The following is a 13464-nucleotide window of genomic DNA, read 5'->3' on the forward strand; positions in this document are numbered from 1 at the left end:
TCTGAAATGGCAGGATTCACTTGACATATGCGTATCCTAGACATGTGTATACTATTGACACTGCATGTGGGCATGTCCTATCTCTCTATACAGAGGTGATAGCTTCCTAAATAGGGCCCCTCTTCATATATACATGTATATATATATATATATATATATATACCCATGTCTTATATTCTTTCTCTTCCTGTAGGTTGCCCTCTCTCCTAATCCCGCTTACCCATACCCATACCTTCCTCCATTATTATGTTTTGGAGGTGGTAACAGTGATGTGATCCCTTGTAAGCTCTTTTACCCCTTTGGATCCATTTTCCTTGCTCTTTCCCCCTTTGTCCGGGCAGAGCCAGCCACTTTTTCCATCTGTATAAGGTCGGCACATCTATGAAGACTATGGGAGAATGTACGGAACCCTGTCCGGTCCTTTGAAAGAGGATTTCCTTTGTGATCAATATAGGTATTTATTGTTACAATATGTATCGCTTGATTGTTAACTGTGTAATCTTACAATGTTTTGATATATACTCTGTCTACAACAGATTATTTTTAGTACAACACAGTGCATCATGTATTGTGATATATATTTATGCTTGTCTTTTCTTTATTCTTTCATAAATAGATAGTAACCTTCTGAAGAAGACCCCTGGGAGGGTTGAAACGCGTAAAGGGTTTTTACTATCTACACGCATATATCTCTTACTGTACTGATACTATGTTTCAAGCATCACAATTCTATGTATATGTATATTTCTGTTCATACATGTAATACTATACATTTTTACCTATTTTGTGGAGCTCAGTCCTTGACTACTGCGTGACCCATTTTATCCTCTTTTTATTATTAATAAATATTTACAATATTAGTTTACTTTTCTACATGTCAATGTTATTTATATTACACAGGTTAAACTTTGCTGGCAAAAAGCCCCGTTCCGGGGACACCATTTTCTTTTCTTTTTTTGTTTCTCTCAAGATGTGATGACCATCACTTCTTTCGCGACCTCGAGACCCTGTGTTAGTGTGCCTAGGACTGTGTGGTGCTGTCCCCATTGCTAACATTCACCAATGCAGAGACCAGGTTGGTTAGGACAGGAAGGACAATCAAAACGGGTGTCACTCCTAAATCCATGTTTACTGCAGACATCTTCTTTGGGGTGTTCTTTGGGTAGGGGTACCAGGGAGGACATAAGGAAAATGCCTCTCATGCAGCCGGCTCATTGCATTTGCATTGGGAAGTTAGGCAAGAGCACGGTCTGGAAACAGAAGGGCTCTGACGGTCTCTTCGTGGAATTTAAGGAAGTATCCAGTCCACCCTGAAGCTTTGTATAGCACAAAAGCATACAGCAAAGCCAATTGAAATAAACAAACACACGCTTTTTTGTACCAGCGTCTGGCCTTATGGGCAATTAGATACGGCGCCAACAACTGGTCGTTGAGGTCCAACACTCCCATGTTAAGGTTGTATTCGTGGACACAGAGGGGTTACTCAACAACACCAGTCACCATAGAAATTTAGACCATCCTGTCCTCGCTTCACGCAGACATAATGAATACATTCCGTGAATCCCTCCACTTCACTGCTAACAAATTATTACACTTCAAGCAGGCTCTCTCCCCCCGTCTAAAGCCGAGACTCTACAACCCGTTGGGGGAAGCCCTGTCCATTAGATCGCACGGTGCCACATGCGCCAATTCCATGATCAAAAGGGTGACTAAAAAGTGGCGCGCTCATGTACTAATTGTCCACATACAGGTGGTACCCCTTTCCGAATAAGGGTGACACCAAGTCCCACGCTATCTTACTAGCGCTCCCTATTTAGTCTGCACAGTTCTCCAGCTCTACGCGACTCTTCTATCGTAAACCAAAAAACTATATGTATAGCCTGTGGCCCTGTCACAGAGCTTATACATCTTGACCCCGTATCTGGCATCCTTGCTGGGAAGATACTGTTTGATAGACAAGCGGCCAGAAAACGTAATCAGGGACTCATCAAAGCAGGCAACTTGATCGGGAGTAAACAAGGCTGCAAAACGTTGGTTCAAGTGGTTTACGAGGGGTGGAATTTTGTAGAGTCGATCAAATCCAGGGTCCCCCAAGATCTGCTCTTATCGTTTCCTGGTCATGGAGGCAGAGAACAAGGGCATATGATATCTTTTTAGTTATGCCCATGAGGAGGGATAGGCCCTGAAAGGTCTTAAATTCCGAAACCGTAATTGGTTTCCAAACCCTGGCAAGGGTCAGCTGGGGATTAGCAGTGATGAATTGACCGGCATACAAATTGCTTTGGTCCACAATAGATAGAGATCTTTGGTGAAAAATAAAAGCGCATTAAAAATCAAGAGACATAAAATCAACTGTTTCCACCTGAATTCCAGGTTGGCCAGTGAATGGGGGGAAGTACGGGTGCTGCAGAAGTGGTGGGCTCCTAATTAGGATTGGTGAATGCAGCAGGAAAGGCACTATGGGCTTGACAGGCCTGTCTGTCTTCTTGGTGGCAGCGGGACGCTACTCGTGCTTGCCACCTCGCCAGGTTGAACTGCACTTATGGGACTCACCACGTCACCAAGTGTTACTGCAGTGCTGGATGTACGACCAGGATGTACTAGGCCGCTGGCGCTTGCTAGTTCACCAGAAGGAATAGCGGAGCTAGTACTGGCTCTCTGCTCCATGAGGGACCTGCGGTTCTTGCACCTCAATGACAGCCGAAGAACGGGGTCTGGTATGCCTGACCTTGGCAGGGACCACAACTCCATTGTCAGAGCTTTCTGTCAGGGTGCCTCTGCTGTCTACAGGTTCTTATTCCGAGCCTGAATCTGACAGATGAGTGACTTCCTCTTCACTATTTGTCATGCTCAGAAATGTGTAGACCTCGTCACTAGTGTACCTTCGATGTGACATTTTGGTCTCTAAATTTACTGGTACAGTAGTGAGACTCACAAGAAAAAAAAAGCACCTGACTGTCAGCAACTGATTCAAACGCTACCAAAAAAACTGTTAGCATTTGCAGGGATCAGACCTGACACTGCGAACATTGCAGTTATGTGTTTAGTGTTTTGTAAGTGACAGTGATCGATTGATACTGCACTTGGGTGGGCTGGGTTGGGCGGAGGGGCTAAACGCAGGTGCTAGCAGGTATCTGGGCTGATCCTGCTAACACTGCGTTTTTGGGTACCCTAAACTGCTGGGGACGCTAATACAGTTCTGATCAGATATCGATCCGTTCAGACACTATACTATTAAAGGGAGGTGTACGGTGCGTGCGAGAGTGTTAGTGCTACTGGCACTGATCTGACACTGCCTGGGGCGGCGCATACCCTATCTGACACTAAAACCTAACTTTGATAACTCGCCGGGTGATCAGGGGGTTAAACCTTTATGGGGGGGGGTAAAAGGGGGGGTCTGACGTTGATCTGACGCTGCCTGGGGTGACACAGACCCGATCTGGCGCTAAAACCTAACTTTGATCGGGGGTTAAACTTTAATTGGGTAAAATAAGACAGTTGCCCTGACCCTATAGAAAATAAACTAGCTAAACTGCGTCACCCGTGCTACTTCTACAGCAATCACAGGTGACAGGGGGGTAATCAAGTGGTTAAACCTTTATGGGGGGGGTTCCTTAGACTTATCTGGGCCTAAGACTAATTACCCTAACACTGATTAGTGTAACAAGAATTTTGTAAATTTTGCCTTTTATGAATCCACTATTAATAATTTAAGTGTATTTTGTAATGAAAATATTTTGTATTGATAAACATTTGCGCAAATATCACGGTGCTTTAAAAATCACTAGCACCTTCTTTTTATTCTATTGGGAATGCGCTTTCCGAAAATATATGGTTTGGGGGGTCTTTTACAAATTCTGAAAGCTGTAAGTGAAAAGGGAAAACCTCCAGATTTTTTAATAAATTAATTTTTTTTTTACATTTTTGCATACATCTGATTTTCACTATTTCTCAAAAAGACGCAATTTAAAATTTACAAATATTTGTTATTTATTAACTCAATACAGGTTAAGCTTTTATATTTAGTAAGAATTTTGTAAAATTTGTTGTGTTTATATCTGCTAAAAAATATTTTAGAGAATTGTTAGCAAATATATTGTTTTAACAACTGCGCAAATATCATGGGGCCTTAAAAATCTGTAGTACCTTCTTTTTAATCTAAAGGTCCTATGCTTTCAGAAAATATATGGTTTCAGGGGTCTTTAACAAACTCTGGAAGCTGAAAGGGAACTATGAACCTTCAGATTTTTAGAGAAATTTGGTTATTTACATTTTTACATTCAGTTTTCACCATTTTGCAAAAAGGCATCATTTAAAAATTACAAATATTTGTTATTTATTAACTCAATACAGGTTAAGCTTTTATATTTAATTTTGTAAAACGTATTGTGTTTTTATCTGCTAATAATGATTTTAGTGTATTTTTAACGAAAATATTGTTTTGATAAACATTTGCACAAATATCATTGTGCCCTAAAAATCAGTAGCACCTTATTTGTATTCTATTGGTCATGTGCTTTCAGAAAATATATGGATTCGGGGATCTTTAACAAATTCTAAAAGCGGTTAGGGAAAAATAGCAAAAAACAAGCAATGTAAAAATGGCAAAAATGGCCTGGCCACCTGAGTGTAAAAATGGAGCACAGGGCCTGGCAGCAAAAGAGTTAAACACCAAAAACACACGTACATGGATTTTTTCAGGTTAAGAAGCTGTCATCCAACCATAAATTAGTGACTGTGTCAAGTATTCTTGTGTTAACACCCATCCATGGATCTTTGTAAATTGTTTCAAAATGTTGGGTTTTACAGTACGATTGTATATTTTCTAAAAGATCCTACTGATCTGTTATATTGATCATCATTTTGATATAATTGTATGGAATGGAAGGGACTTGTTTGTTTTGCATAACAAAACTCAAAATAAAAAATCACCCGATAAAAAAAAAAAAAAAAAAAGCTGAATTCTATGCACAGAGGTCTTTTTAACCAAATACACAGCAACTTGGTGGGGGCAATTCACAGGTAAATGAGTAAACTAAATCCAAGGAAAAGGCAAATTTAAAACATAAAATCATTAATCAGAGCAGCAGAAGAATACGTACCTGCCTTATGTGTAGGATAATAATCCAGCATAAGTTTGCGCAAAGTAACCTGTATGGCACCACCTGTGACTAGAAGGAGAAAGGCAAGTGTTACAGAAAAAAACAAGATGAAAACATCAGGGAGAAGTAATAAACCCTACAATAATTGGAATCTGAGGCTAGCTAGAAGTCTGAAGTATATGCAAATGCTAATAATGTAATTTCAAAATACATTTTTTTTCCCAGCTTTCACTGAATTGTGTCGCAAAGGTACTTGTGCAGGCACTTCCTGTTCTCGGATAACTAGTTATAACAAATACCTACAAATCATTATATCATATATTCTGTTTTTTTCTCTATTTTGAAAAAGTCTGATTTGACAACATTATTTTGCAAAAGCTAACATATAAAAGATTAATATTAGTTGGCTTAGAATGGAACTTCTACTACTGCCTTTCCACCGCTAGACTACTCCTTGGGCAGTAAATTATTGCTATGCGGGAAGGTACGTGAACCTGAGGCCCCTCCCACACAGGGCGGACTCCGCCAGGAGTCTGCCCGCTCAGTGGGGAATCTGTCCACTGATCTGTGCTGAACAGGTGGTTGGCTGGTCCGTGTCTGCTACGCTCATGCAGAGTAGACACAGACAGAGCCCACTCTCCTCTATGGGCAGTCAGATGTATACGGACCGCCTGCCCATTTACACATGACTGCCATTCAATCCGATTAACTAGACGGAGAACAGATCCCCAGCTGTCCGTTTTAGCAGGCCAGATTAGATTAAATGTCTGTGGGTGTAAACAGACACGTCCATTTTTATCCGTCACTCTATAGAGGATAATGGCCGGTCTGCCCATGTGAAAGGGGCCAAAGCTGTAAACCTGAACCAAGAAACAGCACAACTATCCTGCAGATTTTATTTTTATACAGTATGCACTGTAACTGCACTATTGTTTTCCCCTTTATGCTGAAAAAACATATTGTACATAGGCTGTCCTTGATAACCACTTCAGCCCCGGACCATCCATTTTGCTGGTCAAAGACCAGACCACTTTTTGTGATTCGGCACTGCGTCGCTTTAACTGACAATTGCGCGGTCATGCGACGTGGCTCCCACACAAAATTGGCGTCCTTTTTTTCCCACAAATAGAGCTTTCTCTTGGTGGTATTTGATCACCCCTGCGGTTTTTATTTTTTGCGCTATAAACATAAATAGAGCGACAATTTAAAAAAAAAAACGCATTATTTTTTACTTTTTGTTATAATAAATATCCCCCAAAAATATATATAAAAAAATTTTTTTTCCTCAGTTTAGGCCGATACGTATTCTTCTACATATTTTTGGGGAAAAAAAAAATCGCAATAAGCGATTATTGATTGGTTTGCGCAAAAGTTATAGCGTTTACAAAATAGGGGATAGTTTTATGACATTAATCATTTTTTTTTACTAGTAATGGTGGCGATCAGCGATTTTTGTGACTGCGACATTATGGCGGACACATCGGCCATTTTTGACACATTTTTGGGACCATTGTCATTTATACAGCAATCAGTGCTATATAAATGCAGGGATTCCTGCGTAAATGACACTGGCAGTGAAGGGGTTAACCAGTGGGTGGCACTGTAGGGGTTAAGTGTTCCTAGGGGCGTTTTACTAACTGTGGGGGCTGGGCTTTCATTTAGTGAACACTGATCTCTGTTCCAATCACATGGAGGAGAGATCAGTGTCACTAGTTGCTAGGCAGAACAGGGAAATGCTGTTTACAACGGCATTTCTCCGTTCAGCCGCCCCGTGAGACGATCGCGGGTATGCCCGCGGCAATCGAGTCCGCGGGACCCATGACTGCACTCACGGGGTCCAGACCGGCACGCGAGTGCGGCGCGATGGCAGGGCGGCATTAAAGATTGGACTTACCTGTACGCCAATATGCCTGCCCGTGCCATTCTGCCGACGTACATCGCCGTGCGCCGGTCGGAAACCGGATAATCTCCTCTAAAAGGTTAAACTTGCCTAACTCTATTCTGGATCCAATGGCATCAATATTTTAAGTCATTCAACCAAAGCAAGTTAGGATTGAGATTTTAATCTGGCCTCACTTACTACATGCTTGTTCTGATTTGGAGGTCCAAAAACTACCAAGTCAGATAAGGCCAACTAACAATTTTTTGAGGGAAGTCAGCAATGACAGCATATATACTACATAACTTGTTGGACATCTCATTCCAAAACTATGGACATTCATATGCAATTAACTGCAAACACTAAAAAAGTCTGTGAATAATAAGTGTGTAAAGTCCCAAATTGCTTCACAGTAAATCAAAAAAGCCAAACGTTAGATCAGCTATCCACCGCCATATCATATTTGTTGACTCTTCGAAAAGTGCTCAGGAAACCAGCCACCAACTCCTTGTGAGTTCAAAACTCACCGGAAATGTATGGCTGTCACTCCGGGAGCGGGGTTTCTACTGCTGAGGTGACGTTGATGCACGATCCTGGGCCGGGAACAGAGAGCACTTGTGAGAACAGGTAAGTCCTTGATCTCAACTGGCATTCCAATTCATCCCAAAGCCATTAAATAGGGTCATGACTCTATGCACACAACTCCAGTTCCTCCACGCCAAACCGTGTCTTTGTGGACCTGGCTTTGCGCACAGGGAAACGCTGCAGCATACCCCTCACTGGAAACCATACTCACAGTGCAGAAAGATTGGGAGCCCCTCCTACCAACCTTAGGCTTGAGAGCCCATCAGATATCATACATACATTTTTTTCATATACATTTACCTGTACCCCTTGTCTGACTTTCATCACACACGTGTAATTCAAGCTTTGAGATGAGCAAATGATAAGAGGTCTCCTTCACATCAAACTTCTCAAAGTATTGACCTAGACTAGATGATGAGGAAGGTGGAGTAGGAAGAGACCATGGAGGAGGGGCAGTGGGTGATGGTACCTGTGGAAAAGAAGAATTTTTCAGAGCAGAATGTAAAAACAGTACTAAAAAATAAAGAACACTGGAAACTAATACTAATGCATGAGTTCAAGTGGAAAAAAAAATTCTTAAATTTTAGATAGGAAAAGGCTTCAAATCTCACATTTTTATATGTATGTGTGCCTTTTTGGGATAATTCCCAACACTTGTTGTCCAATTGTAAACGTGGTCACTACCACAGAAAATAAAGATAAACAGTTCTGACCTTTCCCTGCCAAAATGTAAAAGCAAAAAAAAATAACACAAATGGTTTAATGCGATTTGCTTCCCTATTGGAAGTTACACAATTAGGATGAAAGGAAGACACAAGTTCATCTAGTTTAAGCAATAGAATAAATAAATAGAAAACATTCATACACACAATCTTTTATCCACAGTTGATCTGGGGAAGGCAAAAAGACCCTCTGTCAAACAATGATATGATTTGCGTCGGCAGAGGAAAAAAAATTCCTTCCTGATCTTCTGGGAGACAATCGGATATTCCCTGGATCAACTACCCCCGATTACCCATAAATGTTAGTAGCCAGTTAGTTATATTTCATGCATTAAGGAATGCATCCAGCTTTTTTTTTTAAAACAAACTGCTGAGCTCTCTGAATACAGTCTTTTAGCCAGTTTTCTATCAAATTTACAGACTTTATTTTTATTTTTTTAAGCCTGTAGACTTTAGTTTACAAATTTTCCGGTGTGTGGAAAGGTGTTAAACTCTTTGAAAAAATCCAACTATACTATATCCACAGCCTCTCCTTTATCTAGGCTTTTGCTTACTTCCTTTTACCATTAAAAAAAATAATATCTGTTTGACAACTTTGATCTTTTTTTCGTGAATCCATGCTGTCTTTTGCTTAAAATATTGTTTTCTAGCAAAAACTTTACAAGGTGGTCTACTAAACAGTCAAGTATCTTCCTGACTGTAGAAGTTAAACTAACCTGTGCGTAGTTGCTTGGTAAAGACTTTGATCCCTTTTTAATTATAGACACATTGGCCTTACGTCAATCAAGTGGTACTACACCATTCATTAACGAGTCTCTAAAAATTGGAAACAGTGGCTTTGAAATAACAGAGCTCAACTCTTTGAAGATACATGGGTGTAAACCATCTGGTCCAGGTGCTTTATGAACCTTTATTTTGTCTAAATATTTCTGTACCATATACATTTTGAGCCATTGTGGATACTTTGGGGCCATGTCAACTATATCTATTATGGACTTGTGCCCCATTTCCTTTGTATGCACAGAGCTAAGGAAGATATTTAATACATTTGCCTTCTCTTTGTTCCTAGTCAACGCAAAATTATTTTGTAAAGGGCCTACATGCTCAGACCTAAACTTCTGGGGTTTGTCCTAATCTCTTTTGCAACCTGTTTTGAATTTTTGCAGTCTTGATTTTTTTTTTTCACATATTCGGTTATATTCTTTGTAACATTTAAATGACAATGGGGTGTGTTAGTTTTTATTTATTTTTTTTAAATGCTCTTTTATTATTATTTATATCTTTTTTAAATTTGGACATGAGCTACATACACATTACCATTTCTGTTCTGTGTTCTTTAACCACTTCTGGACCGGCTCATGCCGATATACGTTGGCACTTTGAAGAGAGATATCATTGTTACGGTAGCTAGCAGCTGTCATAACCCCAGTATCCTCTTCTTCAATGAGCGGTCTGGTTTAAGACGAAAGTGGTCTCTGAGGCAGATTCGCCACAAGATCACTTTTATTGGCGGCGGGAGAGAGGGCCTTCGACGCTCTGCAGTGCCCTCCGCCGCTTACCAGAGCCATCGGTAGCGGCGGAGGTGATCGGGTCCTCTCCCTGGCTTGGTATGGAGACGAGTGAGGGGAAGATGGCCCCCATCCATACATTACAGGGCGGAAGCTATGTCAAATCGTCACTTCTGCCCATAGCTCTTAAAGCTATTTTTTTAATTTATTTTTTAATGGCATTTAATTATTTTTTATTGCATTTTAGTGTAAATATGAGATCTGAGGTCTTTTTGACCCCAGATCTCATATTTAAGAGGTCTTGTCATGCTTTTTTTTTATTACGGGGGATGTTTACATTCCTTGTAATAGGAATAAAAGGGACTTTTTTTTTTTTTTAAATAGTGTAAAAATAAAAAGGTAAAATAAATAAGAAAAAAACATTTTTTAAACGCGTCCGTCAAGTGAACGCATACGTGAGCAGTGCCCGCATGTGAAAGCAGTGTTCAAACAACACACGTGAGATATTGCCACGATTGGTAGAGCAAGAGCAACAAGTCTAGCTCTAGACCTCCTCTCTAACTCAAAACATGCAACCTGTAGAATTTTTTTAAACGTTGCCTATGGAGATTTTTCAGGGTAAAAGTTTGTTGCCATTCCACGAGCAGGCACAATGTTGAAGCAATGTTGAAGCGTGACATGTTGGGTATCAATTTACTCGGCATAACATTATCTTTCACATTATAAAAAAAATTGGGCTAACTTTACCGTTGTCAAAAAAAGTGCGCTTGTAAGACAGCTGCGCAAATACGGTGTGACAGAAGGTATTGCAATGACTGCCATTTTATTCTCCAGGGTCTTAGAAAAAATATATATGTTTGGGGGTTCTATGTACTGTAATTTTCTAGCAAAAAACAAAACAAAAAACTGTTTTTAACTTGTAAATGCCAAATCTCGGAAAGAAGCTCGGCCCTTTAGTGGTTAAATGACAACATTCCCTCCAAGTCCAAAACTTGGAAAGCAGCCCTCAGCCCTGGAAATTCTGTTCTCTTAAAATTAAGTGTTTTTATATTTCCAGTATGTGCTTGTTGTTTACAGCTATGAAATAAAATCATGCTATGGTCACTGCTACCCAGTTGCTCTTTTATACGAACATTCGTGATAAGATCTGCATGCTTTGAGATTTACGAGATCCAGGCGAGTATAATTTCTAGTTGGAGCTTCTATAAACTGTACCATAAAATTGTCTTGTAATAGGTTTATACATTTCTACCCTGTTCCAGCAGTGCCATTACTCCAGTTCATTTCAGGGTAGCTAAAATTCCCCATTATTGTGCCAACCCTTTCAGCCCTTCCTACATGTGCAAAGAACCGAGTCTCCACCTCCTCATTACCACTGGGTGGCCTGTAACAAATAATTTACATTGAAGTATGCCAAACATATGCAGCTCTACACTCTCCATCAACTAAGTCCTCCTTTACCAATACTTTGAGATCACTTCTCACATTTCCTGCTTTGCTTGGCAGGGTTTCGGCATTAGTTCTCTAAGCTCCTCCTTTCTTGCCTGTGTTGCGCAGCCTAGTTATTTAAATTGATTCCTAAAGATCCTCTATGTATTCTGTCATTGGTCCCAACATGGACCAAGACAGCTGGGACATGCTTAGCCCATCCCAGTAATTTATTAAACTGGTTGACCACATGCCGAACCCTGGGACCAGGGAGACAGCAAACCATTTAGATGATCCTGGCAAAAAATTATTAATTCGATCCTTCTGATTAAAGAATCCCCAATTACCACCAGCTGCCTAGGCTTTCCTGCATTACCTTCACTATCTCTACTAGATGGGCTGCTCTCACAGCGGTTAGGGGTAGCAGTTAAAGCTGGGGCTGCCGCCTTGAAGTTTGCCACCTCCTCATCTTCACCCAACTTAGCAAAGACTCAACTTGCTCAAACACTGGACTGGCCTTCCTTTTCTGTGAGTCCCTACCACTCCCTCTAACTATATTATCCCATCTTCCAACCTGATCATTCTGACTTACCCCTCCATATTAAACCCATTAACCACCTGCTTAGTGAGATGATGACTCCTTTCCTTCCCGGTTCACACTTCTTGCAGAGCGCAAGTGATTCACACTGCAAATCACATGCGATGTCCGTGCGATGCTATTTCAGGTATAAAGATAGTATGGTTTATATTGCATCGCATTCAGACAAAACTTGCACAGGACCCTTTTTTTGGTCCGCACCAGAATCAGAACGCATAAGTGTCCACACCCATGCAATCTGATTCATGTCCGAACTGTCAGTTCGCAAAGCAATATGCAAGCTGAAATGGGAGTGTCATTAACATTGTATTGTCATGCCCAGCAGTTCGCATAAGGCAGTGTGAACTGTCACACGAGTCTAGTGAAATGCGGGAGCCCGCAGTGGATTCGCAGGGTTTCCGCATTGCACAAGTGTGAACCGAGCCTCAAGGTTGTCAGTTCCGCTCAGTATTGCAATTTCCTCCATTATTGTATACACGCAGCACACTGTGCACTGAGAAAAAAAACATTAACCTTGCTAGAAATCAATAACCCAGTTACAATATTAATAATACAGGAAATTTAAGAATGTTGTTTACAGGTTGGAAGACTCCTGTTACAAACTCCTGTTTTTTAACTCTCTACTTGGTCAAAATTTCACTTGTTCGTGAATTCCAATGTAAGCCTCCAATTTTAATTTGAGCTGTACAAAAAATTATAATATATGTGAACAATTAACTCTAATTTGCAGACTGAAGGAAAGAAAAAAAGTGCTGTATAAAAAATGTCAAAAAATGGAAGAAAAAAAAAAGAAAAAATGTTTTTGAAAGCTGATGGCAAAGTTCTTAAAGAAGAAAATAAAATACTTGAAACCACAACCGATCAACCAGCAGTCATAAGCACAATCCCTGTTCAACAATTCCAACTTAAGCCAACAACAATTTCAATGTAATCTTTTTATCTCGTCTTGGGGGAGGATGTTGAGACCATGACAGTTAGTAACATTTCCCTAGGACATGTAAAGACAGCAAATCGACGGCAACAACTCTCCTCCATCTTAAACACAATATAATGTTTGGAGTTGCACTTTGACTTACCTGAGGCTCCCCTAGTTGCTTTCTCTGTCTCACCGATTTCTGCACAGCTTCACTTAGGGACTTGGTGTATGAAAGTAAAGCCCGAAGCTGAGAGTCTGTGAGGACCCACAAAAGCTCATCTAAGAAGAAGGACAGCTTGGAGGACAGCACCATGCAGTCTTTGGTCTAAGCAGAAGTACAAATAACATGACATTACATAAGAATGTTAACCTCCCTGGCGGTATGATTAGTTCTGGTTTTAGGTGCTGAAAGCGGTACAATTATTTTGCATGGAAATTTGACGTTTTATATTGTAGTCCTGTAATTCTTAGGAATAACGCTCTTAAATCTGTTCAAACCAGAGTCTAGTAGACATCCCGGGTATGATAAAGTTTATAATATAATAATAAAAATTATTCAATAATGTAATCAAATCCAAAAACATTGAAATTTGCTCATTTGCAGAATTTGTCGCTGTCATTAGATTTAGTGTTTGATGACGAATTTCCCCACAAATCGCTATTGCTCAATTCTGCAAGTGATTATAATTTATTATCGCTGTTTTCTAGTTGGTCTAAAATCACTTT

At 40.2% G+C, this 13464-nt stretch overlaps 1 protein-coding gene across 3 annotated transcripts in view; it reads right to left on the bottom strand.

Moving 5' to 3' along the window:
• BLTP3A (bridge-like lipid transfer protein family member 3A) overlaps window positions 1–13464 on the bottom strand; it is a 142576-nt gene that overhangs the window by 73026 nt on the left and 56086 nt on the right. For all 3 annotated transcript variants that reach the window (XM_077481433.1, XM_077481432.1, XM_077481434.1), the window contains 3 exons: window positions 12899–13063; window positions 7867–8035; window positions 5103–5171 (listed from right to left, as the gene is read on the bottom strand). In XM_077481433.1, coding sequence (XP_077337559.1) covers window positions 5103–5171; window positions 7867–8035; window positions 12899–13063 — 403 coding nt within the window. The remainder of the gene's footprint in view (window positions 1–5102; window positions 5172–7866; window positions 8036–12898; window positions 13064–13464) is intronic.

The sequence above is a fragment of the Lithobates pipiens genome, unplaced genomic scaffold (genome assembly GCF_037356315.1).
Source record: "Lithobates pipiens isolate NorthernLeopardFrog02 unplaced genomic scaffold, aLitPip1_a1.2 Scaffold_16, whole genome shotgun sequence".
Classification (NCBI taxonomy): domain Eukaryota; kingdom Metazoa; phylum Chordata; class Amphibia; order Anura; family Ranidae; genus Lithobates; species Lithobates pipiens.